The following is a 24,075-nucleotide window of genomic DNA, read 5'->3' on the forward strand; positions in this document are numbered from 1 at the left end:
CTCGCCTCTCAGGTTACGTGTCCCAAGCCCTGCTGGCTGGCTCCGCTGTCACCGCCTGATCTCCTTGGTGATAAACTTATCAAGCCCAGTATCTCTGGTCCAGGGGGAGCGTCCTGGGCAGGTGTCGCCATGGCAACTGGAGGCAGCAGGGAGGCCCAAGGCCAGGTTGCCATGCAAGGCCCAGGGGCAGCCTGGAGTGTTTGCTCGACTGGTGGGAACTCAGCAGCATGGTCCTTGGGGGGTTGCCAGGGGCCCCCTAACCAAGGAAGTAGGGTGTTAGAGCCCTGCCTCGGCTGCACTCAACACCTCTCTGGCTCCTTTGCTCCCCCTCCCCCAGGTAAGCACACCGCCCCAGATGTGCTTCCTGGAGCCTGTGCCCTGGAGAATGTTTGGAGGACCCTGGTCTTCGGTAGGAATTGCCCCCACAGGTCATCTTGGTCACTGCCCTGCTCTGCTGGGGCCACCCCTAACCATCCCTCCGACAGCTCAGGACTCACCCAGGGCCCTTCCAAGTGGCTCATTAGAAGATATGGGTCTGCACTCCCAGAGCCAAGGGTGGGACCTCCAAGAACCCTCCTGTTTCAGCCCTCCTGAGACCTTGCCGCCACTTCTTGCCCTGCAGCTGTCAGAGCCTGCCCTCAGCAAAGAACTCTCACCCCCAGAGGACCCTCTGTGCCCAGGAATCCGCCTGAGGTCTCCCCATTGGGCTCTCGTTCATTCCCTGGGGAACACAGTACGTTCAGCAGAGGGTTTGGGAATGTGGAAGGCAGGACCAGGCCTCTCAACCGGGAGGCAAGCCCCCCAATTCTCCATGCCCACGGCTGATACGTGTTTCCCCAAGGCCAGCAGGGGCTGTACTGCGGGGGGAGGCCGGCGATGGCACAGACGCTCCTGTGGCCCCCGTGGCTCCTGCGCCCACCCCAGTCCAGGAGGTGCAGGCTGGGTTCTGGTGGGCGAGGCACGGTGCTGAACCAGGAAGGGCGCACCCCTTAAGGCCCCGGCAATCAGCTGCGGGTCTCAAATAAAGGCAGGTTTCCTATACTTCCCGAGTCCAGCTGGCACCCGCCATTTAGCCATAGCTGGGCATCCAGAGCGGCTAAGAGGGTCAGCGTGCAGCCACCCCCAAACACACCTGGGATGGGGGCGAATGTGGGTGAGGGTGTCCGACTCTGCCTCGGGAGGCCGCTCGGGCCCGCCTTGTACTTCCCAAGGTCCTCTGCCCCTATTGCTCCCTGAACCATCCAGCCCTGCACCCTGGGGCTGACCAGTGCCCCGGACGCCGTGTGGGTGTTGTAATGCATGTGGGTGTGTCATGCATTTGAGTGTGGACGTGTATGGCTGTTGTATTTGTGTGCGATTGTGTGTGGGGGTGAGGGTATATATGTGTGTGCCCGTGTATGTGAGATTGTATGCACATATGTTGAGTGTATGTGTGTGTGAGAGCATATTTGGGAGGGGGACATCAGGGGAGCCTCACCTTTGATGCTGTTATAAGGTTCACCCCCTCCCGCCTGGGAGTGGCCCTCACCCTCGGCCTGGATCTCAGCTCCAGGGTACCCGCTGGACACAGGTGCAGGAAGGTTCGGGCCCAGCCCCTGGACAGCGTGGAGACGAAGGCACTTAGCACAGGACAGAGCAGATGGATGTCATTCCCTCGGTTATTAGCGGGGCAGTTCGATGACGTCCTTCACTTGGGGCTGTGTGAGCCTCCTGCCAGCTCCAGCCATTGTGGACGCAGGGCAGGGCTAGTGGCCACGTGAGGGCTCTACCAGTGCCCACAGATGCTGACGGGTCCTCTCAGGAGGCCACTGGACCAGCCCCAGGCCCCAGAGAGGGGCTCTTGGAAGAGCTGTGTGGCAGAGCAGCGGCTGAGGGCAGCCCTGTCTGGAGTCCCCTGCACTAGACTGGCCACCACAGCCAATCGGGTGGCAGCTGAGGCACCTTGTGTGGACCCGGCCCAGGTCAGGCTGAGGGCAGCAGGCTGTCTCTGGGGCCCCAGAAGCTCCCAGAAGCACCCTTGTGTGGCTGAGCTCCAGACCCAAACAGGAAACACCACCAGAACAGACAAGAACTGAAGGATGATGTATTTTTAAACGCTCATATTTTGTTTCTCCGCTCACGTTTTCCTTTTCTTTCCCACAATTTGAATACCATTGTCCGTCAACCCCGGCACCTGTGGCCCATGGTGTAGAGAACAATCGCGGAGGGAAGTGATTTCACAGTCGCAGGGGCCGGCTGGCAGCGGGTGAACAGAGCGAGGCTGTCGAAATTACTCGAAAGGGGGAGAAGACCCTTGAAAGTTTCAGGCCCACGGGGAACATTTCTGTGCAGCAGTGTCACAAAGCCTGTGTGCCGTGTCACCAGGGCCCTGCTCTCTGCTCTGTCCCACGTCCCCACGTGTCACTGAGAACACTTTCACCTCAACCTCTAGAAGCAGAAACAGAACCAGCCCCAACTCTCGCTGTATCATCCAAGTATACATGAGGGATAAAATTACATTTGTACAAAAATAGATTTTTTTTTTTTTTTACCTTTCCCGATGCTTTAGACATTTTCTCTTATCTTTACTCTCTGCATTTGTCACCCTCTGAAGCGTTAGCTGTGCGTCCCGGCTAAGGCATGGCTAAGGACTGGGAACTGCGAAAGCTGTTTGCTCCAAAGCATCTTAAAATAGATGCATCTCCTCGTCTTGAGATATTCATTCGAACCCGGATTTCACCAAAGGAAGGGTCCTTATGTACTTGCTTACATGAAGCAAATTGATAGGAAAACAGAAAAAAATAGTCTTGATTAAAAATAAACACAAAACTGGGAACTGCTGCACGTGTGCTGTCCACAGCGTGTAGCTCTGTGCAGTTTCCGTTCAGCATGTACATTTCACACCCACACACGTGCGTGGCCGGGACCACGCCGTGTGCCCGAATTCCATGATGGGGACAACATCAGCTGACTACCCACAGGATGCATGTTCCGGCCAGGCGCTCCGAGGGCCCCATAGAGAAGGGAGCCCCAGCCTGGCCTCCAGACCGCCAGCCCGAATCCACTGGGAACGCCGAGACTTGGAAAACCCACAGTGAGGGGTCGTCGTCCCTGGAGACCGCATGCTTCCAGGTGACGAGTGGCTGCCACGGGGCCATCTCGCTGAACGTCGCAGGCCGGCCAGCTTCCACGGGTGGGGATGCAAGCCAGAGCCTGGCTTTGCCAACACTTTCCAAACATAGCATGTGGTCATCTTCGCTCCTCAGCCACGGGAGCCCCGTGTGGATGTCAGAGTGGGAAGGTGACACTGCTGAGGAAACTGCCGGAGGCACCAGCAGACCCGGGGCCCAGGAGGTGTCCGGCGGGCCGAGGCGGGGAAAAACCCGGGTGGCTAACAAGCTGATGTTAGTGCTATCTTTAGAAAATTAAAGATTGTCCCACCAAAATAATAATAATAATTACAACACAATCACCTTAACTGAACCAGACTGGTAATAGTACTAAAGATCTGGTTAAATAAAAACTCTATCTTTCTACTGAGTAATGTGCCATTTCCCCACATATCACTTTTCCAAACAAACAGCACTGCAAGCATGATGACGACAGCAGACTGATGGAAGGGGAAAGGGCGGCTCCCAGAGCTAAGACGCTGCGGTGCAGGTGGGGCTGCGGCAGGCTGAGCAGGCCAGAGGGGCCGGGGCTCCTGGCTTCGGGAGGTGGTGGCCTGGAGGCCTCAGTGTTGAAAGCCTGCCAGCCAGGGCCGTGACGGTGACATTCCCAAGAAGCCAACCCCCCAACAACAGGCCCCCAGCTGGGTTTTCTCCACTGGAGCCACCCACATTCCCAAGGGGCCCAGGAGGGGGCTGGGCTAGACGATGGGGGGGGTGTGGCTGGAGAAGGCACCAGGGGTTTGGGGTACGGGCAGTTTAACATTCCCACTACTGGGAGGACCCCGAAAGGTGTATCTTGAGAGTGCCTACATCACTGCCTGTCACAACCATGACCCCAAAGGCTGCAGAAACTTTCGGGGAGCGTCTGGGCGGAGGGACAGCTGGGCAGGCCCTGGCACGCCGCAGACAGCGCACAAGTGTCCCTGTGGCAGGGGCGGACGGCCAAAGGGGGTATGTGTGCAGGCTTCTAGCCTCCACTCAGGGGCCGCACGCCCAGCTCAGGCTGGGGACTCTGGGAGGCAGAGAACAGACGCAGTCTTCCCTCTGAGGCCTATAGGCCTGCCTCTCCCTGCCCACCCCAGGGGCGTCTGAGGAAACCCCTGCCCAGGGTACCCCTGCACCATCTGGGGAAACAGACTTTGGGGAAGGCAGTGCCCCCCTCCACACACACACACCCTGTCCAGCATGCCCTCGGGCTGAGCAGACAGGACCCCTCCCCACATCCCGCATCACCCCGTCATCCCTATTCAGGCCCCCATTACTGATAAATGCTGGTGGGTTCCTGGGGTGTGAGGCGTGAAAATGGAAAGTATTCAGACCAAAGGGAGGGCTTACAATGCAAAGAGGCCAGTCCATCCTGAGACACCCCATACCCGCTGGGTTGGGTCAAAATGCTACAAAAGCGGGTGCTAGGCTGAATGGGGCGCCCCCAACCAGAGCAGGTGTTAGGCGGAGCTCCATCACCCAGACCACAGCCTGGCTGGCTATTCCCAAGGGGTGCCAGCTCCAGGCCCCAAGAGGCTGCCACTCAATGGCTTCTCATCCCAAGTCTTCTGCAGAGAACAGACAGCCAGTGACGGGGGTCTTTCTATGGCGATCCAGGCTGTAGCCCCACCTGCCCCTCCCCACCGGCCTTACGTGCCCACAAGTCCCTCCGGCTCTCGACGCCTCCTGCCTCCCTCCAAATGTGCCCGGCAGAATGAGACCCTCTGGGAAAGCAGCCCTCCTCCCCTCCCATCCCTACAGATCTCCCCGGGGGCCACCTCTACCCAGGAGAGGTCAGCAGAGCCCACCTGGCACGGCCAGCACTTCCGGGAAGGCCGAGACCAGGAGGTGAGCCCGCTGGGAAGCAGGGGCTAGCCCCAGCCCTCCTCCCAGACAAAGAGGGTCTGGGGCTGAGGAAAGGCCAGGGCACTGCAGTCTAGTCACCCGGGGTTGGACGAGACCCCATGGGGGCGAAGCTGAAAGGAAGATGATGCAAAGAGAAAACCGAGCTGGGTGGGTAGGTGGGTAACTCCAGCCCCTGCAGCCTTGAGGCGGCCCCAAATCCTTGCACAGAGGTCAGCTCCTGTTCTGACTGGCTCGGGGGCAAAATCGCAAGTCGTCTTTGGAAAAAGGGGCTGTTCACCCTTCTCTGTGAGGGAAGGGAAGCCAGCCACCCCCGGGCCGCTCTCGTCTTCCTAGGGAGTAGGTGGGTTCTTTCACAACAAAACACCCGCCCCCCCACTGGTCCCCTCCTCCTGACCATGGGTGGAGCCGGGCTGGCCGGGCACTGGCACTGACAAGAGGCAAAGGGGGTCACTCCAAACAGGAGCTCCGCATGGGAGATTGGAAAACCAGCGACAACAGTGACCCACACAAAGCCGCCCTTCCTGCCTGCCTTAGCTCCAGGAACGGGGCCTGAGACCCCGTGAGCCGCCCTGAGCTCCCCTAGGAGAGCCTGATGGGCCTGGCTGGGGTCACACCAGTCCTTGCCGCTCCGGCTGCTGCCCTGGGAAAGCCACTGCCCGGCAGGGTCCAAAAACAAGTAGCATGAAAATAACGAGGGTGGCAACATATCTCTTAGGCTTAGCAGTGACAGGCTGAGCCCCGAAGTCCAAACAGGCCAGGCAGAGAAGGGGCAGGGCGGGGCTGGCTGAGGAGCGCAGCTGGCGGCCAGGCGGGGCGGCCAGGCTGCGCCTAAGTCATTTGGTGCGGCGCTTCCAGCATCTCCATGAGGAAGGTGTCGATGGGCGTGTCCCCAATGAGCTTGAAGAAGAAGAGGTGCTCCAGGCACTTGAGGCCGATGGATCGCAGAGCTGGGAGACGCAGCAGCAGCTTCGCGAACCTGCGGGGAGCTGGCATGAGTGGGCCGCCCCACCCTTCTCCCCGGCGCCTGGCTACCTCCTGGGAATGCGACCGATTCCCACGTCCGATCTCCCCAAACCTGCATGACACCTGCCCAGCTGAGCCTTGGAGGGAAAAAGAGGGCCCCTCAGGCAGCAGAAACAGAGCAGGGCAGTGCCCAAAGGCAGGTGAGCACCGGGTGGGCACGAAGACCCCAAAAGAAGATCCACAGGGTGAAAACCTGGGATGAAGGGCCAGTGGGCAGACAGCCGCCAGGCTGGGGCAGGCTGAATAGGGCTTTGTGGGAAAGTTATTAATTGTAAGCGGGCATTTTCCCGCCAAATCGCGTCGTAACACGGGGCTTTTTTGACATTTTCTCGCCAAAATTAGACTTTCCATAAAATATTCATATCTTTCGATCTATTTGATATTTTTCTATGAAACTTTCAGTGTTTTAGTTTAAAAAGAGGTCTCTATTTATTTACTTTGCAAAATTTTTGCCGGTTCCAACTAGAGGCGATATGATGAGTTTACTCGTTTCCCACAAACAATGTGTTAAAATAGATGGGCTTTCTCCAAGGGCAAAAGGGAACCACAGCAGGATTTTATGCAGGAGAGACAGCTGCAGAGGAGCAAGCCCCTTCTCAAAGCATCGGCACCCCCACGCCCTGTGCCAGCTGCACCCCTTCCCCAGAAATAGATCTACTGGAGCTGGGCCTGAGCACAGGACGCCCCTTCAGGCCCTGCCCACCCTTTGGGGAGTTTCTTCGGAGGAGGAGGAGAGGGGAAAATGATTGGGGGGCTCTTGGAGGAGAAACGTGCCATGTGGGGACTCGGCCAGATGTCCCTCCAGAAATGTCCGCATCTGCCCCAGGCCCCCCTCTACCACATGCTGCCCGGGTCTCTCCACAGGGACCCTCGGGGGGGGGGGGGCTGCAGGGCTGTGGGGCCTCATTAATTATTAACAATGTCTGTATTTCAGGGGCAAAAGCCCTGTGGTTGTCTGCCGCACAACCCGGATTTTCTAGGCAAAAACGCAGCCTCGAGCCTGGAGTGGAGCCAGAGAGCGAGCTGTTTTCTGCTGAGCTAGCGAATGGCTGAGGCGGGGAGCCAGGAAAAACAAGCAAGCCTGCTTCTCTGTCCCGTCCTCTGTCCTCCATCCGGGAAGTTTCACTTTAAACCAAACCAGATGAAGGCTGAGCAGCGATCGGACACAGTTAACCATGTGTGCGCCAGCCGGTGGGCAGGGAGAGGGGCTCCTGCTCTCCTTGCCACCCCCCCTCCACCCAGGAGATGCCCTTCTGGTGGGAGGGGGCAGAATCAGGACGACAGCCTTGGAAAACCATGAAGCCACTGACAACTCCCTTTGTGCTGGACACCTACTGTGCTCCCAGCACTGTGGACCCAGGGATGAAATGATCCCAGCCCTTCTGGGGCCCAGTCGGGCAGGCAGGAGATGCAAGCTGGACACTGGGACCACGGCCATCTGTCTACTCTGCAGACTTTTCACAAAGCACCTACTACGTGCTGGCATCTGTCCTGCCAGGGCTGAGCGCACAAGGCCCTGCCTCTAGTGGTTCCCTTTGGGGTGGAGAAAAGCACAGCCTTCCTTGTATCATCTACAAAGCACCTACTGTGTGATGGCACTGGGCCACGTTTTTGGTGGGGCTAAAGAAAGTGCGTGAGAGTGTGTGCGCCCTGGGTCCCCAAGAGCACCCCATCGTCACTCAGGACATGCCAGCTGCTCCAGGAGGGGCGTCACCTTACATACTTTCACACAAAAGTATCTAAAGGGCTAGTGGCAGTCTGCCCGGGGCAGGGGCCTGGACGCGAGGTCCTGAGGGCCAGGACTCACCTTCCTGGCTGCTCAGGATACTTGTGTTTGCAGTAAGCCTCCAGGGATGCGTACACCTTCTCCCGCAGCGCCTCCACCTCCGCTGGGTTCGAGAGCCCCTTGGAGTCTGTGAAGAAGGGGCAGCTGGTCAGAGCCCCTCACCCAGCAAGCTGCCTGGGGACCTGGGCTCTCAGGCTAGCTCCCCACAGCCCCTGGCTAGGCCGAGGCCGGCAGCTCCGAGAAGGTCCCCTCCTATGCAGCACCCAAGATGGGGACAGGCTGGTCCCACGGTACCCAGGGCAGGTCTGCCCCTCACTAACACCGCCTGGATTGTCCAGGCTCCAGACCCTTGGCACTGGAAGCTCATGGGGAGTCCGGTGCAAAGTGGTGCTGTGCTTTGGACAGCAGAGCCCAAAAGCCCGGCAGAGGCACCAGACCACCAAGGTGAAGCGTGGCTCACGGAGCCCCGAGGTGTGCAGAGGCCCACTCTGAGACCCACACAAGGGCCATGAGAAGGTGGCACAGCCATTCCCCACCGTGAACAGGAGGCACGTCCAGGCGGCCGTGCGCCCTGCGCGGGCGGGAGGACGGGCCCTGTGCAGACCAGGGCGCAGGCCGTACCGGGGTTGAAGAGGACGATGGCGCGCAGGCAGCCCAGCTCTGTTTTGTCCATGTGCATGTCCCTCATCTTGGACACCAGCTCCGTCAGCACCCTGCAGAGGAAGCAGGCGAGTCACAAGGCCCGCAGCAAACCGCACCCCTCGCCAGGGCCCCCAGAAATACCCACAGGTCTCAGGGAGCCCAGCGTGACACTGGACGGCCCCTGAGAAGGGCAAGGCCAAACGGGGGCTGCCAAGACAGGCCCAACATCTGCCACACACCAGGGTGGGCTCTCTCCTCTGCCTGGAGAGGGTCTGTATGTGGGATTTTATTCTGGGACCCTGCAGACTACGGAGGGACCTCGTGACAGCCAAGCCACAGTGAGGCAGGGGCCTGGACATCGGGGCCAAGTCCACTGCCACTGGACACTCAGCAGCTGACCCAGGGGCCCGCCTGAGGCACAGCCCTCGGGTCGAGTCCCCACCACTCCCCTCAGTCCACGGGAGAGCTGTTCCCCAGGACGTGGCCTTCCCAGGTCCTGCCCTGCCACCAGAGGGGGCTATGTTCTACTTCTCGTCACCAGCCATTTATTTCCAAGAGGGAAAGCAACCCATCCGTCCTCATCAGAGCAGACAGCCCTCCCTGGAGCCCCCTGCGGGTGGCAGCGTCCTGGACCCCCTGGACTACTTACAGCAACCCATGTGGCCTGGGCTCCCCAAACCCATTTGCCCACCCACCAGCCCAAAATTTGACAAAGTGGCAAGTGATGGGGAGGTCGGGCCCCAGGTTAGCAAAGGAAGGCGGCCCAGGTGAGGCCTGGACAGTCCCCCTGAGGAGCCCAGGCTTCTCCCTGTGGGCCAAGGGGAGCCCCCGAGGTTCTGCAGGCTGGGGAGGGACGTACTTGCAGCCTGGGAAAAGATTCATGTGGCCGAGAGGACGGGGTAGGAGGGGACGGGCTCAGATGTCGCTCGGCCTCTGGGCCATCTGCTGGTGGGCAGAGGGCGGACTGTAGAGAGGTGGGGCAGAGAACCGTTCATGTGAAGGGCAAGGAAAAACTGGGCCTCTCCACAGCTGTTCTGGGACCTGGGGATAGAACCCGGTGCCTCCAGCACTGTCACCTCTCTAGCTGCTGGACCACAGAGCTGTCAGCTGGGGGCGTGGCTGGGGCTGCAACGCTAAAGCAGATCCCAGAAGGACACACGCTCTAAAGCAGGGGTGTCCACACTGCGGCCCGCGGGGGATCCATTTTTTATTGGCCCGCAGCAAATTCCAAAACTATATTTAGTTTACTTAAATAAACCAGGTGAGGCAATACGTACTTCACCTCGAGTGAGTGGCCCAGCTATTTGTGTATTTTACCGCATATGGCCCTTGGTGAAAACCGCTGAAAAAAGTTTGGACACCCCTGATCTAAAGGCTGCATCTGTGGGTAATAAATGCTGCACCTGCCGCTCCCATTGGTGGCACCATGGTACATCAGCTTGGTAAAGGCCCTGAGAAGTCCTGCAGCACAGACATGCCCTGTTTAAGCCAGCCTGCCTGCGGTCCGCGGCCACAAAGGCTTTTTGCACTTGGTACATACCAGGGAGCTCAGGGGCCTGCTCCTTCGTTCTATCTGAACCATCCCACAGCGCAGCACATTTTCTGCAATTATTCCTCCCTGCCTTGTGGGTAAGTGGGGGACTGTCCATCTTTAGGGCTCCCATACTCAGGGGCTTGCCGTGGACCCTTCCCTGTGGCCTGCCCCTTCTCATTCACCACCCCTGTGCTGTAGCACCCCACCCGAGGGACCTGTGATACCCCTCTCAGCCCTGCCCACTCCAGCTGGACAAAGCGATAGCCAGGTCCCCGGAGGCCCAGGCCTGCCGTGGGCCCTCTGGGATTGTAGGAGCCAGCCAGAGACAAGGATGGACAGCTGCTGTCCAGCTCGCCTGGGGACGTGCAAACGGGCTGGGTTCCTGGAGTGACCTGAACGGAGACAGGCCACCCGGCCCTGGGCGTGGGCCTGCTGTGTGACCAGTGCTGCCCTTGGGGGGTGTGCAGACATCGGGAAGGTGCCGGGAGTGGCACGGCCAGGCAGGTGGCCACATCAGACACACGTGGGCTGTGATGCGTCCCTGACACGTCCCCTGAGAGTCCACAACGCGGCAAAGCGCACTCCTTTTATCGGGTCAAAAAGGACACGGTATAACTGTATCCACGACGTAAGCCAGTGTTGCTTTTAAAAGAGTGCAGCCTTCCTTCCCCTATACAGGAGTTTCAGAAAAGAACTGGAGGGAAATAAACCCCAATGCTAGTGGCTGCCGAGTGTCCCCGGATGCGGGACTTTGAAGGGTTCGTCTTCGTCCTTGCGCTTTGCTCTACTTCCCCGCATTTGTAACCTTCACAAACAGACACACGCTAAGCCCGACGTGAATGTGGCCGAGGGCCACCCCACCTGTCAAAGATGGCGCCCACACCTGCGCTGTGGGCGCTGTTCCGGTGGACGTGGAGCCCGGTGGCGAGAAGGATCCCATCTTTCACGGCTATGGACCGGTGCGAGAAGGAGGCGATGAGCAGCTCGTTCCAGCCTGGGGGGGACACACGGTCACGCGGCGGCCCCTAGCCCGAGCTCCCACAGCGGGCTCCACGGGACGCTAGCCCCATGAACGGCTCCACAGGAAGGGGGTTCTGAGCACCTTTCTTCCACAGCGCACGCAACACAGTGGAGGCCCTGAGCACAGAACAGCTCTGGCTGTTTAACCCAGGCATTCCCACACTCGTGGGCCCAGGGCACGCGCCTTCGGCAAGTGCAGGATGCTGGTGCCACGGAGCGCGCAGGTGCGCTCCCACAATTCTCTGGGACGTCCACGGAACAGTGTGGTCCCGACAGCAAACTCAGAGATCAACGTGTGCAACGGGGAACAGCACAAAATAGCAAATTACTCCCCCGAAACAAGGTGTGTTAGAGCCACAGGCCACTCTCGCTCTCGGAGCACAGACAAACCAGGGGAGGCATCAAAGGTTTAAGAAAAGGGCTAGAGTGTTTCAATGACCCCTTTAAACAGGACAACATGAAGCCGTCTTCAATAAGAGCAGTCATGTCATAGCCACCACTCCCGAGCACGGGGAAGGTTCTGGCTTCACGGCTGACAGTAGCTCATGGATTGTCCCAGCTAATCCTGACTACAAGCCGACAAAGCAAGAATGAGCCCCGTGGACAGAGGGGACACGGGCCCAGGGAGGGGCAGGGGTGCCCTGGCACACAGTGAGTCAGAGTGACTCTTCAATGCCCCACCAGTCCCGCCAGCCCGGCCACTCACCTGCCCTCAGCAGGATGACCTGGTCGTCCAGGGGCAGCTCAGAGAAGTGCGGGATCCGCTTGGCCCACTCGACGAGGGTGAAGAGCTGCTTGTCTGCCGCTTGGCAAATGTTGGTGACAGGGTCATTGGGCTAGGTGAGGGAGGGGGCACCGCAATGAGTACCATGTGGACAGCCCAGACCAGGCCCCACTCTGCCCAGGGTGAGCTGAAAGCAGCCCCCAAAGGCTCCCATGTCTGAATCCCCAGAACCTGTGACTATGTGACCTCACGCGGCCAAAGGGACTTGGCAGACATGACTGAGTTAGCGACCTTGAGACGGGAGATGACCCTGGATGGTGCAGTGGGGCCCGGTGACATCACGAGGTCCTTACTAGAGGGAGCAGGAGGTCAGAGTCGGAGAGAAGGTGTGAGGACGGAGCAGAGGTCGGAGGAGAGAAGACACTGCAGCCTCGAAGCTGGAGGAAGGGGCCGCGAGCCAAAGGGCGTGGAGGCCTCCAGCCCTGGGAAAGGCCCGGAAGGGGTGCTGCCCCAGGAGGAAGCAGCCCTGCTGACACCCTGACTTTATCCCGTGGGTCTGATGCCAAGAAGAGTGAGGTACTAAATCTGGGTTGTTTTAAGCACTCAGTTCGTGGTCATTACAGCAGCCACAGGCAGGTCATCCAACCTGTGACCCATTTAATCCCACCGCAGGGGGCAGGGGCCTTGTGCCACAGGCAAGGAAGCTGGGACGTGGGGTGGGTGTTGGGACTGGAGTGTACTCCGGCGGGCACGGTGGCCCAGCCACTGGGCAGTCCTGGCTCCTCCTGGGCTGTATCTTCCTACCAGAGGCAAAGGTGGCACACAGACAGAATGGCAACAGAGGCCCTTCCGGAAACTTCTAGCCAGAAGCGGACTCTCCAGTGACCGGTGCTCCTCATGGAAGAAAGGCCTTTGAAGAGCTTCCCTGACAGAAACTCTCTGCCCATAAGCAACGCACAATCTAAACACTCCAGGCTGCGTGAAGGGCTGGCTGAGGGCTCTCCCAGGAGACCCAGTGGCAAGTTGTCACCGAGGCCACCAGGTGGGGCAGGGCTAGGGCCTGTAGAGCGGGTGCCTGGAGCCGCAGGGAAAGGCATCAGCGGGGGCTTGCAGGGCACTGGCCAGAGCAGCCAGGGACCCCCAGTGGGAAGCGGTGGGCAGGGCTCCACACCTACATGACCCCTGTAGCCACCTTTGTGCCAAAACCCCTGAGCTGCGAGGGGCTGGCCCACGGCTCCGCGTTCCCACCTCCGTCCCCCAGCAGACCTCTTGGGGCAGCACCTGGATGCCCAGCTCACAGGGGCAGGACACCAAGTGCCCATGCCCAGCACCCCTGCGGGCATTCACCTTCACCCCACCTGATCAACGACCGGCAGCCACAGGCCTGCACGAGGTCCCCGGTTCATGCATGTGACATGCCCAGCAGCCAGCCATGCCGGAGGCAGTGCCCTAGGAGGCAGCACTACGGCCAGGCTCTACTTCTCAGAGCCTCATGTGCCTCCTGCCATGTGGCTATCAGGAAAGCACCATGGACCTTGCCTCTCCATGACACAGAGCAGCCCCGTGCTGCGGGAGCCCAGGCCTGGTGGGGAGCGGCCCAGCGAGCCATGTGGGGAGGTGAGGTGTGAAGCAGACCTGGTGAGGGCGCCATACGGAAGCCCCAGCAAACGGGTCTTCTCCTGGCCACTGCCAACAGCCCCCTCAGAGCCCTCAAGGGGCCCAGAGCAGGCCCGGGTGACGAGCTGTCACCCTGAGCCGCTCCCAGGCCGGCCGGGGCCTCACAGGTGGACGCACAGCTCACATGTCCGCTGTGCATCTGGAACGGGTGAAGACAGGACATGGGGGGCTGGAGCTGTGGGTGACTGATGTGCCCTGCACAGGAGATAAGGGCTGGAGGGGGCTCCCCTGTGGGGAGGGGCTGGGAGGGGTTCCAGCCCCTCCCTGCGCCATCATGCTGTGTGGCCTCCAGTAAACACTTAACTTCTCTGAGCCTTGATTCTCACTCAAACAAATGGGCCTCATTCGACAGCAAATGTTCAATGAGCTCCCATCCTGTGCCTGAGCAGGAAGGACAGTTGCTGTCTTTGGAGATGATAGTAGGACTCCCCTCCTCCGGCAGAGGCTCAAGGCTCCCCCAGGGCTAGAGAGGTACCCGCTGCCATGCGTGATGCTGGGTGAGTTGCCCCTCCTGGGCCATCGGAGGGAAGGGGCCTAAGGAGCCATCCAGAAGGGGATCCAGGCCAACCCACAGGAAGCTGCAGCGTTAGGTCAGACGCAAGAAGGCAGAGCTGTTCGTGGAATCATGGGGCCACCCGGTGAAGCCCCGCCCCCCACCAGCCACCTGCCTTTGCAGCCACAACCACCTCGCCTGCTCTGAAACCAAGGAGAGCAAATGCCACGCTTGCTATTTCTAAATAATGTCCTTACTTGACAAAATTAGAAGCTGGCAACCCTTGGCCGATCTCCTGATTTTTCTTCTGGAGTTTCTGCTCAATCATGAAACCCTCCCATCTGGCGTCCTTCCCCTCGCCGGGACAGAGGAGGTGAGCCCAGCACCTCCAGGGCCCAGGGTTTCGTGACTGGGCGTCCCATCAGAGCACAGGAAGCAGGACTGGCCTGGCACCCAGCCATCGGGGGCCTCAGCCTGCGGGAGCCTTGGGGGCATATCAGAGGGGACCCCACACTCTTAAACTTGGGGTGAGGGCCATGTACAGGCACCCACCCTCAGGTCAGGGCTCTTGTCCTTGCCCGAGCTGGGCAGCGAGGAGCAGCTACAGCTAGGACGCCAACCCCAGCCTCACGGCGAGGAGGGGGCCTTCACTCACCACACACACCGCCATGAGACCACCACATGCTATGGGTCTTGAAGGGAAAGATCAGGGCTCTGAGCCCACCTAATGGGCCAGGCCCACTTGGGCAGGGGCACAAGCAGGCCCTAGGAGACAAGGGCTCCCTGAGCAAGTGACACCTTAGCCAAGACTGAAGCCTGCGGAGGAATCAGCAGGAGGAGCATGTGCCAAGGCCCTGGGGTTGGGGTGTGGACACGCAGGGTGTGTCTGGGCCACTGTGAGCCAGGGCGAGAACGGAGGGAGAGACGCCAGGGTGACCTCAGAGGCAGCCTGGACAGGCTGTACGGGGCCGGCCACCGGGCTCTGGTCCCAGCCCCAGAACCCACATGGGAGACACACGTAAAGTCTAGACACGATCCTACTGGCAAACCTGGGGCAGACACAAGACCCCTGACACCCAGCTGGACCACGGGCCAGAGACAACACGAAGCATGAAAATAAGTGCCAAGTCCTGGCTTTGAGTCAAAGAATCAGAACGTCCCCCACCCATGGACGGGGCATGACTGCACACCTACCTCATCAGCAGGGCTCCCAACAGTTGGGGTCTCCACCCGGGGGCGCTCACTGGGGCCAACAGCCCCCAGAATGACAGTTCTCGGGGGAGGCCACGTGGGCGGGCTGCACTCACCGAGTTGGGGTTCAGCCCCACGTTCGCCTCCACGTACGTCTCGGTCTTGGGCTCGACTGCCAGCTCGGCCTCCAGAATCTTCTCCACGGGCATGTCCTCATTGGCGCTGCTCGTGGACTCCACCTCGTTCTCGCTCCGGTCCTTGCCCCGTTGCCGCTCCTCCTGCACGGCTGCCGCGTGGGGAGGTGGCGGGTCAGCCGGCAGCGCCCACGGCAGCCCCTCCTCTGACAGGCCAAGTGCTGCCCACAGCACCAGTGTCCCTGCCAGGGCCAGCCAATGGTGACCTCACTTCTGTCCCAAGCCTGACCTCTCAGTGGCTGTGCGTTCTGAGAATACAGAGCATGCCTGCCTCTCATTAATTCACTCAACTAATGTTCACACCAGGTCCCACCCAGGCGAGGCATAGGCCAGGGCAGATAGGGCCTGGCTCTAATGAAGCTGATGGTTCAGCAGGGATCCAAGATGGAGAGGGAAGGGGCTTTGATGGGCTATGGACTCAGGCAGAGCCAGGAAGGCTTCCCAGAAGAAGGGGCAATGACATTGAAGGAGCAGGAAAAACAGGAACAACAATTCAGGCAAAGGGGGCGGCGTGTGCAAAGGCCCAGAGCCAGAGCACAGATGCTCTACCTGGGGGCGGGGAGGGGGCAGCCGCACCAGGATGGAGGACTGAGCAAACGGGGGACTTGGGGTGGCCGGGTTTCCGGGAGCCCAGGAAGAGAAGCTGATGAGAGGAAGCAGACATAGAGGGGTTCACTTCAACTCTGTCCCCAAGGAGACTCATGTGGGAGGAAGGCCAAGGAGGCCAGGGCACCCCATGCTGGGCGTTCACAGACCTCAGACTTCCCAAGAGGGGCTGGGACCTCCCTGAGCCTGGTGTGGGGCTGGAAGGGCTGCCCGCACGGCACCAGTACAGCCTGAGCTGTGTGTCAGGGCCGTGTCTCTCAGGCACACCCCCGATGCCATCGTGTGGCTGACGGCAGCCTCAGGATGGGCGGTCCTCCCCGGAGCCCACCTGAGCTGCCCCTCCTGGGTTGTGCTCTGCTGGGCCAGAGAAGCTGTCCTGATGCCCCCCCCCCCCACCAAGTATCCAGGGTACCACAGCCTCCTCAGGGCCGGATCCTCAGTCCCCCCCGCCCCTCCCGGACAAGGCCCCTCAGGGTCCCTGGGGACTCCACAAGAGTGGGCATTTGGGCGAAGCAACTTGCAGAGCGTTGCATGGAAACTTCTGTGCACAGGCCCATTCCACTGAGGGGAAGGGCCTAGAAACAGCCCCCAGCCCCGAGCTAGAGCTGGCAGACCCCTGGGAGGACCAGGACAGGCAGAGCTGGCCTACCTCCTGGAGCCACACCCCAGTCCACAAGGCTCCTAGTAGGACACGGAGATCTTCCTGAGCTGGGAGAGCCCCCCAGGCCAGACCTGGATCCCCCCACAGCACCCCAGAGGCATGGCGGCTCGCTCTCTACAGGAAATACCAGGGCTGTTGAGAACTGGGAGCTGCTGGCCCTCACGACATGGAAGAGACCCTGACTCCCAGCCTTGCCCTCCAGGACAGACTTCCCTGGGCCCTGCCGCAACGGGGGGAGGGGGTGGGGAAAAGCCCCCGGCCCACCCTGCTCGGCCCAGGCCATGTGGCAGCCACCTCCGTCATCCCCTGGTGACCATGCTGCCCCCCGGGTGCACGTGAGAGGCCCTGGTAAGTGGCCTGCTCCTTCGGGACACCAGGGGTGGACGTGCAGGAAGCCAACTCTGCAGCCCCCACTCCCACTCTCACCCAGGAGCATGCTCAGCTGGCTGACACCGACAGTTATTGGTGCTGGCACACGACCCAGCCTCCCGCCAGCCCTGGCGGTGGGGGCTCAGCGAGGGGGCTCAGGCCTCCCGAGGATGCCCCCCAGGACAGCCAGAGGCGGCTGCCTCCCTCCCTCCACCCAGACCCAAGCCCACCTGGCTCTCCTTCTATTTCTGACCCACCCCAGGTTTCCCACCCCACAGCAGCTCCGAGCCGCAGCCTGGCAGCCTTCTCCTCACACCCCCTCCGCATTCCTGGTCCCATGCACAGCGCAGTGGCTTCCAGAGGGCGAGAAGGTGCAGGCCCTCAGGGGGCTCCCAAGCACTACTGCTCCCTGGGCCTCAGACGGCTCATCCTCCCCCCAGGACATCTCTATGGGGCACACACAGTCCCTCGTTCTTTCAGACACTGGCTGTCACGGGACCACCACTGCACTCCAGACCCACGCCTTGCCCTGCTTCCAGGGCCTGAGCTTGGAGCGGCCTCACCAGACCCCTTCCCCCTTGGTTTCTGGAAGGGCTTGGCCAATAAAAGGAACCAGCAGGAGAGAGGAGGGTGGGAGGAGGCAGGGGGTGCCCACAGCTCTGGTGCCCACCCTGCCCCACCACGGTTCTCCACGGCCACTTCCTCCTGAAGGGCGCTGAACCCGGTGAACAGCCCTCCCCCAGGCTCTCCACGCCCATGTCCCCTCACTCCTCCAGGCCTGGGGTCGAGGGCTCCCCGCTGGTGCTGGGGGATCCCCACATCGGCGGCGTCACTCCCATCACACCACCCACAGTGCTGTTACAGTCCCCGCAACACCTCTCTACCACCCCGAGCCGAGTACTTCTTGCCGGGCCCCCACCGATGGCCATTCAGAGATGCCAGGCCCATCTGTGCCCCTCTGGTACCTCAGGGCTCTCTGAGGACAGGCCCTGCACCCTCCTTGTGTGGACACATGGATATTTAGAGCTGCCCCCATGCCAGGGGCTGCGCTCTCCAACACCCAAAGGACTGAGTCAAGCGAGGAACTTTCCATCCACATAGCGAGACTCAAGGTCGGGCCGGCCAACACCTTCGGACCATACCAGCTGGGCCAGGGAGCCAAGCAGGAGGACTCGAGTCCAAGTTTTTGCAGGTCTGGCAATTCTGGAAAATCTGACAGCAGGTGGGGGCTAGGTAGGGAGCACAGGCTGGCGGCAGAGGGCAAGGAGCCCACAGGGTTGTGGATGCCAGTTGGGCTTCAGGACTCCCCAGTCAGGCTTCCCAACCCCTCCATATGGGGGTGCTGGGTCACCCTCTGTCACAGTGGACAGGGTCACAGGCCAGCAGAACCCACCGGTAGGAGGCAGCTACACAGGCAGACTGGGCCAACACCAGGGTGACAGGGACCCAGAGCCCAGGTGGGGCCGTGTCCCTGAGACCTTAGGATGGGGTCTCCAGGGTCAGTCCCCTGGGCAGAGCCAGGACACTGCTGAGAGGCACGTGGTTTAGCTCCACCACCTCATTGTACCAGGGAGGGGAACTGAGGCCCAGACAGCCCAAGGCGCATGGCTGAGCTCTCAGGACCGTGGGCAGCTTAGTGGCAAGCTCTGAGTCAGACAGCCCCAGGTGCCCAGACCCTGCTCTGCCTCCGACAGCGGTGCGGCCCCAGGCCAGTCCCCAGCCACCATGCTCCAGCTTCCTCAGCCCTAGAATGGGAGTGACAGCACCGGCCTTAGGCTGGGTCCACGAGGAGGTGCCCTACAGATGCTCGCAGCTTTGTCACCGCGCCTCCCGCTCCCATGCTCCCCAGTGTGGCCTGGTTATAGGGATTTCCTCCCTCTCCACAGACAGTCCCTGGGCGCAGGGAGCCTGAGCTCACTGAGGGTGGCCCTGGGGGTGGCAGCAGCACCCGGGCAGGCAGGAGAGGGTTCCTCACACCTGCCTCCTCCGGGGCGGCCAAGAATTAATTAGTGGAGGCTTTGTAAAAGCACTTTGAAGCCGCCAAGGGCCCGGCAGCTCTGAGCAGTGTCATTATAAATATTATGGTTTTATTTATAGACGGCGGAGGGGGCAGGAGAGAACTGGGATTTATGCTCTGCCAGCTCCATCACCTTCTAGATGAAGTTATGTTTGACTTACATTCTGCTGGCGCCGGGAAGCCTCAGGCAGGAGGCGTCTGGGAAAACAGGTCCTCGTTACCATCCAGCCCTGAGTGTGCCAGGCACAGGAAGCTGGGGATCCCCACGAAGACCGGCCCTCCCCCCACCAGCAACCAAACACATGCACGGGAAGGGGATTCAACTCCCAACACAACCAGGGTCCCCACCATCACGAGACCCACTGACGCAAGGAGCAGCAGCAGCTCTTCGGCCAGAGTAGGACAATCCTGACCCTGCCACCCCAGGACCACCCCTCTAGGCTCCCAGGGCCCGGCAGGAAGCAGGGAGGTGGGATGGGGTGCCCACAGCTGATGGGAGCCCTGGCCCTGCCGCCTCTTCTGCTTTGGGCACTGCTAGAGGCTGGGACCTTCCTCTGTCCCTTATATGGCCCCAGGGGGAAGGCAAGAATGAATTTCACCAAAAGCCTCTGGCCCAACCACCTGGTCTAAAGGCCAGGGCAACTGAGACCAGGAGAAGAGGCGCCCTGACAGAGGCCACACGGCAAGTTACGGCCCCCTAGCTCAGAGGACGTGCCCTTAAGGGATGCAATCTAAGACAAGGCGAATGGTCACATGACCCCACGGCAGCGTGCACAGATGCCGTCAGTGGTCACTGCTGTCCAACCCCTGCACCAGCCAGGCACAGTGGCGCCACCACCTGCCACGTTCCTCCCAACAAGCCCGGGGTGGGGGAACCTCCGCTGACCCCACTGTACACATGAGGAAACAGGCCCAGAGGGGCAGTCACTTGCCAGTGGGGACAGGGCGGCACTCGAACTCAGCCAGGGCTCCTCTGCAGTAGAAATGTGTGGAGCCACACGTGCCTGTGCGTAAGCGCACACACACACACACACACACACACACACACACACACACCAGACACTGCCATTTCCGTACCCCAGTCCTTCAGAGTCAGGAGACGGGGCACAGGAAGCAAAGGAGGCAGGAAGGAAACGGGGAGAGGCCTTCCTGGAGGAGGAAGCAGAGAGGTGGGGGCAGCAGGATGGCCCCCTCCAGCCTGGGCCAGTGTCACCCGCGGTGGGGGCCAGGTCTCCCCATCAGGCTGGGAACCCCAAAGCACAGGGCCTGCCTGCCCCATCAGACCAGAGGCACCTGTATGCCCCAAGCCCTGCTACCACGTGCTCAAGCAGACAGGCCCGGGCTCAGCCCGGTGGAGGGCTGGCCTGAGTGGCATTTCCCACCTGGGCCTCTGCCCCCCCCCCGCCTCCCCCCGGAATGCTGCGGAACGAGTCCCTGGTGGCTGCTTGTGTGCGCAGGCCCCACCATTGGCCAACACCAGATGCCATCCGCCTGCAGCAACCCTCATTGGCCCAAGGGGGTGGGGTCCCGTCAGCCCTGAGCCAAACCCTCCTGGGCTCTCCCTGTGGTCAGCCAGCCAGGTGCCAGCCCTGAGCTGCCCCTCCCACCACTGCACTGGGCAATGCTGCCTGGGCGCCAGCCTCAGTTTCCTCACCTGTAACAGGTGTGATCGCAGCCTCACCAAGGGGTCGTTGACTTCAAGGCGAGTCGGCACAGCTGCCCACCCAGGGCTGGCACTGAGGGCCCAGGGCTGGCACTGAGGGCGCAGGCTGGCACTGAGGGCGCAGGCTGGCACTGAGGGCGCAGGCTGGCGCTGGGCGCCTACGGCTCACACCCTATGCTCCTGGCCAAGAGTGTCCTGAGCTGCCACGCTGACCCTACTCATGTGGCCTGTGCCGTCACTGCCAGGGCGTGGGTCCTCCTTGGAGTGGTTTGCCCAGGACAGCAGAGGAGAGGAGCTCTCTCAGGACCACTTCCAGGGGAGGGCGCAGTGCCCAGCAGCCAGCTGCAGGCTGCACGGCAGGTGTGGGGCAGGGGTAACCCCTCTGTGCCACTCATCCTGGGAGACCATGGAGGTTCCTGGAGGCACGGCACTGGGGCCACACGGGGCCACCAGTCACCCCTCCCGAGTACGGCTGTGGACTGGGCCCCCGCCGGCACCAGGAAACACGACGGGGTGCCACCTCAGTGGGGAGTCACATGCCCAGGGACAGAGACTACTTGGCGCAAGGGCCTGTCCCTCCTTCTTGAGACCCACCCTCAGACTCTCAGGGCCACACAGAGCCACCTCCACAGCCCATGAGGCCGTTTCATGCTGTGTTTGGGGCATGAGAGCTGTACGGCACGTTCATGACATAAATCCAAGAGGCGGTAAAGGAGAAGAGGTCCTGGTGGGACAGGTATTTATCTAACGGCCAGGAATTCAGGCCTCAGGGCCCATCTACCTCTGGAACGTGCCTGAAGCACCAGACTGTCCCATCAAAACTGAGCGCGGAGACGAGGGATGCAGCCCCCACCTCATGCACTGGCCCTGAGACGCCCCAAGTGCCCCGTCTCTCTATGTATGACGTGTGGGGACAGCATCACAGCAGCGTGGGTGAGTGACACAATGTACAGAGATCGGGCGAGTCCCCAGTCAGGTTCTGTACATAGCAGGTGCCCCTAAGAGCCACTCGGCACGGGCCCCTGTCATCGGTGGGTGCCAGGAGAGGGCCAGACAGGGGATGCCAGGTCTCCCCAGCCCTGACTCTGAAGCTCCACTGGGATGAGATGGAGCAGTGCCCACTCTCCCCCCGGCCTCGAGGGGACAGGAAGCTGGAATCTGATGACCCTGAGGCTCGCAGGTGGACACGCTGAGGGGCCGCAGGAAGGGGTCAGTGTTCACTGGACAGTCCCAGGACCCTGCGGAAGGTCACTCTCTGGGGCCTGAGGTGGCATCCATGCCCTGCAGTGTGCCCCATCTGCTGACATTCTCGGCCTGTGCGCAAGCTGTTCCCTCCGGCTGGGCAAGTGGTGTCCCTAAAACCTTCCCACTCTTCAGGTGTCAGCCGGGCCACCTCCCGCCCAAGCCTTGCCTGATGCCCAAGATCGGGCAGGTGCCCCTCTGGGCGCCCGCGGTGCCCTGCACCCTCCCCAAGTCGGCACTGGTCACAGCGGGGGTGGGGGTGCTGCCTGGCTGTGATGTCACTTTCCACGGATGGGTGCGCACAGCTCACTGCTGTCTGCCCAGCGCCAGTGTGGTACCCAGCGCCAGGAGTGGTGAGCTCAGTGAGTCAGCAATCTTGGGCACTAACCCAAGCTTGCCCGGTGCTGCAGTGTCCTCCAGGGAGCCGTGAGCCTGGAGCTGCATGCCAGGGTCCCCACTCTCCTGCCGGCACACTGGCACCCAACCCTTCGGCCAGGCTCCATACCCATCCACTGCCTACCACACACTTGCCCCCAACCCAAGTTTCCATCCTTCAGAAACAATACAGCATTCACCACCTCCAGCAAGCCTTCCCTGACTACACGGCACCCAGGGGCAGCGGAGCCGGGCACATGCTTCCTCGGCTCTCTCGCTCGCCTGCAGGAATGAGGTCTGCACTGGGAGCCTGAGGCCCAGGTTCCAGGCCTGTGTGTGACCTGGACACGCCTGGACCTGCACTAGGAAGGGTGGGCCCAGCACTGTGTGACCCCCTCTGGGGTCCACGGCCCCGCTGCCCCTCGCTGGGAGTGGTGCCAGCTGCAGGAAACGGGGCTGCCACAAGCCCCTACCCACATCACCTTGCTCCGCTCACCCATGTGACCTCAGGAAGGAAATCCTGCAGGACCCCGTGGCCCTACAGAGCTTTCAGTTTCTGAACAAGAACAATCGGGGCTGAGGAGGCGCAAAAAAAAAAAAAAAAAAGGTAAGAAACGGGATGAGATGAAAGCTGCAGCCACCACAAGAGGACAGTCCTTGGTGATGAGACACCAGCAGGGGACCGAGTGAGGTGCCGGTGGGAAGGAGATGGACACACAGCAGCCACGTGTGGGCCACAGGAGCAGCCATGGTGGAGTGACCTTCTTTCTACCTGACCCCACCCCACCCCTGACAAATGCTGTCAGAAAAATGGGCTCACGCATCCAAGGCCCAGAGGCCAGCAGCTTGAGCCCCACTGCTCCCAGGGCCTGGCCGTTGCAGATCATGTCCACCAGGTTTGCAGGAGAACGGAGCACAGTTCGACCCCAGCATCCAGTAGACTCAGGAGTTCCCTGCCCCCCCGCGTCTCCATCAGTATGTCCTCACCACGGCCTCCTGGACACAGCCCCAGGGCTCCCACCATGCCAGCCTGTTCCTTCCTGCCCCGACCTGCCACCTCCAGCACAGCCCGCATTGTGCTTCTCTACCCGTCTCCCAGAGTCACCCACTGGGCACAGCACACTACAGCTGTGAAGAGGGTTTGAGCAATGCCTGTCCCCAGCGGGATTGGAAGCTGCTGGCAGGACCGAGGCTGTCTCTTCTGTGCCTCCAGAGCCCGGCATACAGCAGGCGCTCAGTAAGGTCTGCTGAGTGAGAGCACTGCCCACAGGGACGCACTGCCCGAGCAGAGCAGCAGACTCTGGAGGGAGGGAGTGCCCGTCACCAGAGGTATGCAAGGGAGCCGGCCGGACCCTGTGTCAGGGAACACCAAGGAGCCCCCGACTGCCCCACGCCCGCCTGGTGCCCGCCCGGCACCCCCGACTGCCCCATGCCCGCCCGGTGCCCGCCCGGAGCCCCCGACTGCCCCACGCCCGCCTGGTGCCCGCCCGGAGCCCCTGACTGCCCCACGCCCGCCCGGTGCCGCCGGCGCCCGCAGCCTACCTTCCCGCTTCATGCCCATGGCCAGGCACTTCTGGTAGCGACAGTATTGGCAGCGGTTGCGCTGCCGCTTGTCGATCAGGCAGTCCTTGTTGTCCCGGCAGGTGTAGGTCAGGTCCTTTCGCACCGTCCGCTTGAAGAAGCCCTTGCAGCCCTCGCAGCTGTACACGCCGTAGTGCTTGCCTGTGGCGGGGCAGTGGGCCCTGAGCGGCCTGCACCCACCCCACCCCCGCGGGTCCCTGCGCTCTCCACGTCTGAGCTGGCGGCCCCAGAGGGGACAGCTGTTCTGGCCCGGGGACTGTCGGGGTTCAGAATTGAT

The 24,075-nt window shown here is 61.3% G+C and overlaps 1 protein-coding gene across 1 annotated transcript in view; it reads right to left on the reverse strand.

Annotated features, from left to right (window-relative positions):
- Positions 1 to 2,067: 2,067 nt before the first annotated feature.
- RXRA (retinoid X receptor alpha) overlaps positions 2,068 to 24,075 on the reverse strand; it is a 98,087-nt gene continuing 76,079 nt past the window's right edge. Inside the window, exons 4-10 of the mRNA XM_074331328.2 lie at positions 23,760 to 23,939; positions 15,207 to 15,376; positions 11,712 to 11,841; positions 10,847 to 10,979; positions 8,431 to 8,522; positions 7,831 to 7,936; positions 2,068 to 5,976 (exon numbers count right to left, since the gene is read on the reverse strand). Coding sequence (XP_074187429.1) covers positions 5,829 to 5,976; positions 7,831 to 7,936; positions 8,431 to 8,522; positions 10,847 to 10,979; positions 11,712 to 11,841; positions 15,207 to 15,376; positions 23,760 to 23,939 — 959 coding nt within the window. The 3' untranslated portion in view covers positions 2,068 to 5,828. The remainder of the gene's footprint in view (positions 5,977 to 7,830; positions 7,937 to 8,430; positions 8,523 to 10,846; positions 10,980 to 11,711; positions 11,842 to 15,206; positions 15,377 to 23,759; positions 23,940 to 24,075) is intronic.

This window comes from Rhinolophus sinicus, chromosome 16, assembly GCF_057876585.1.
Source record: "Rhinolophus sinicus isolate RSI-liver-muscle chromosome 16, RSI-T2T, whole genome shotgun sequence".
Lineage (NCBI taxonomy): Eukaryota > Metazoa > Chordata > Mammalia > Chiroptera > Rhinolophidae > Rhinolophus > Rhinolophus sinicus.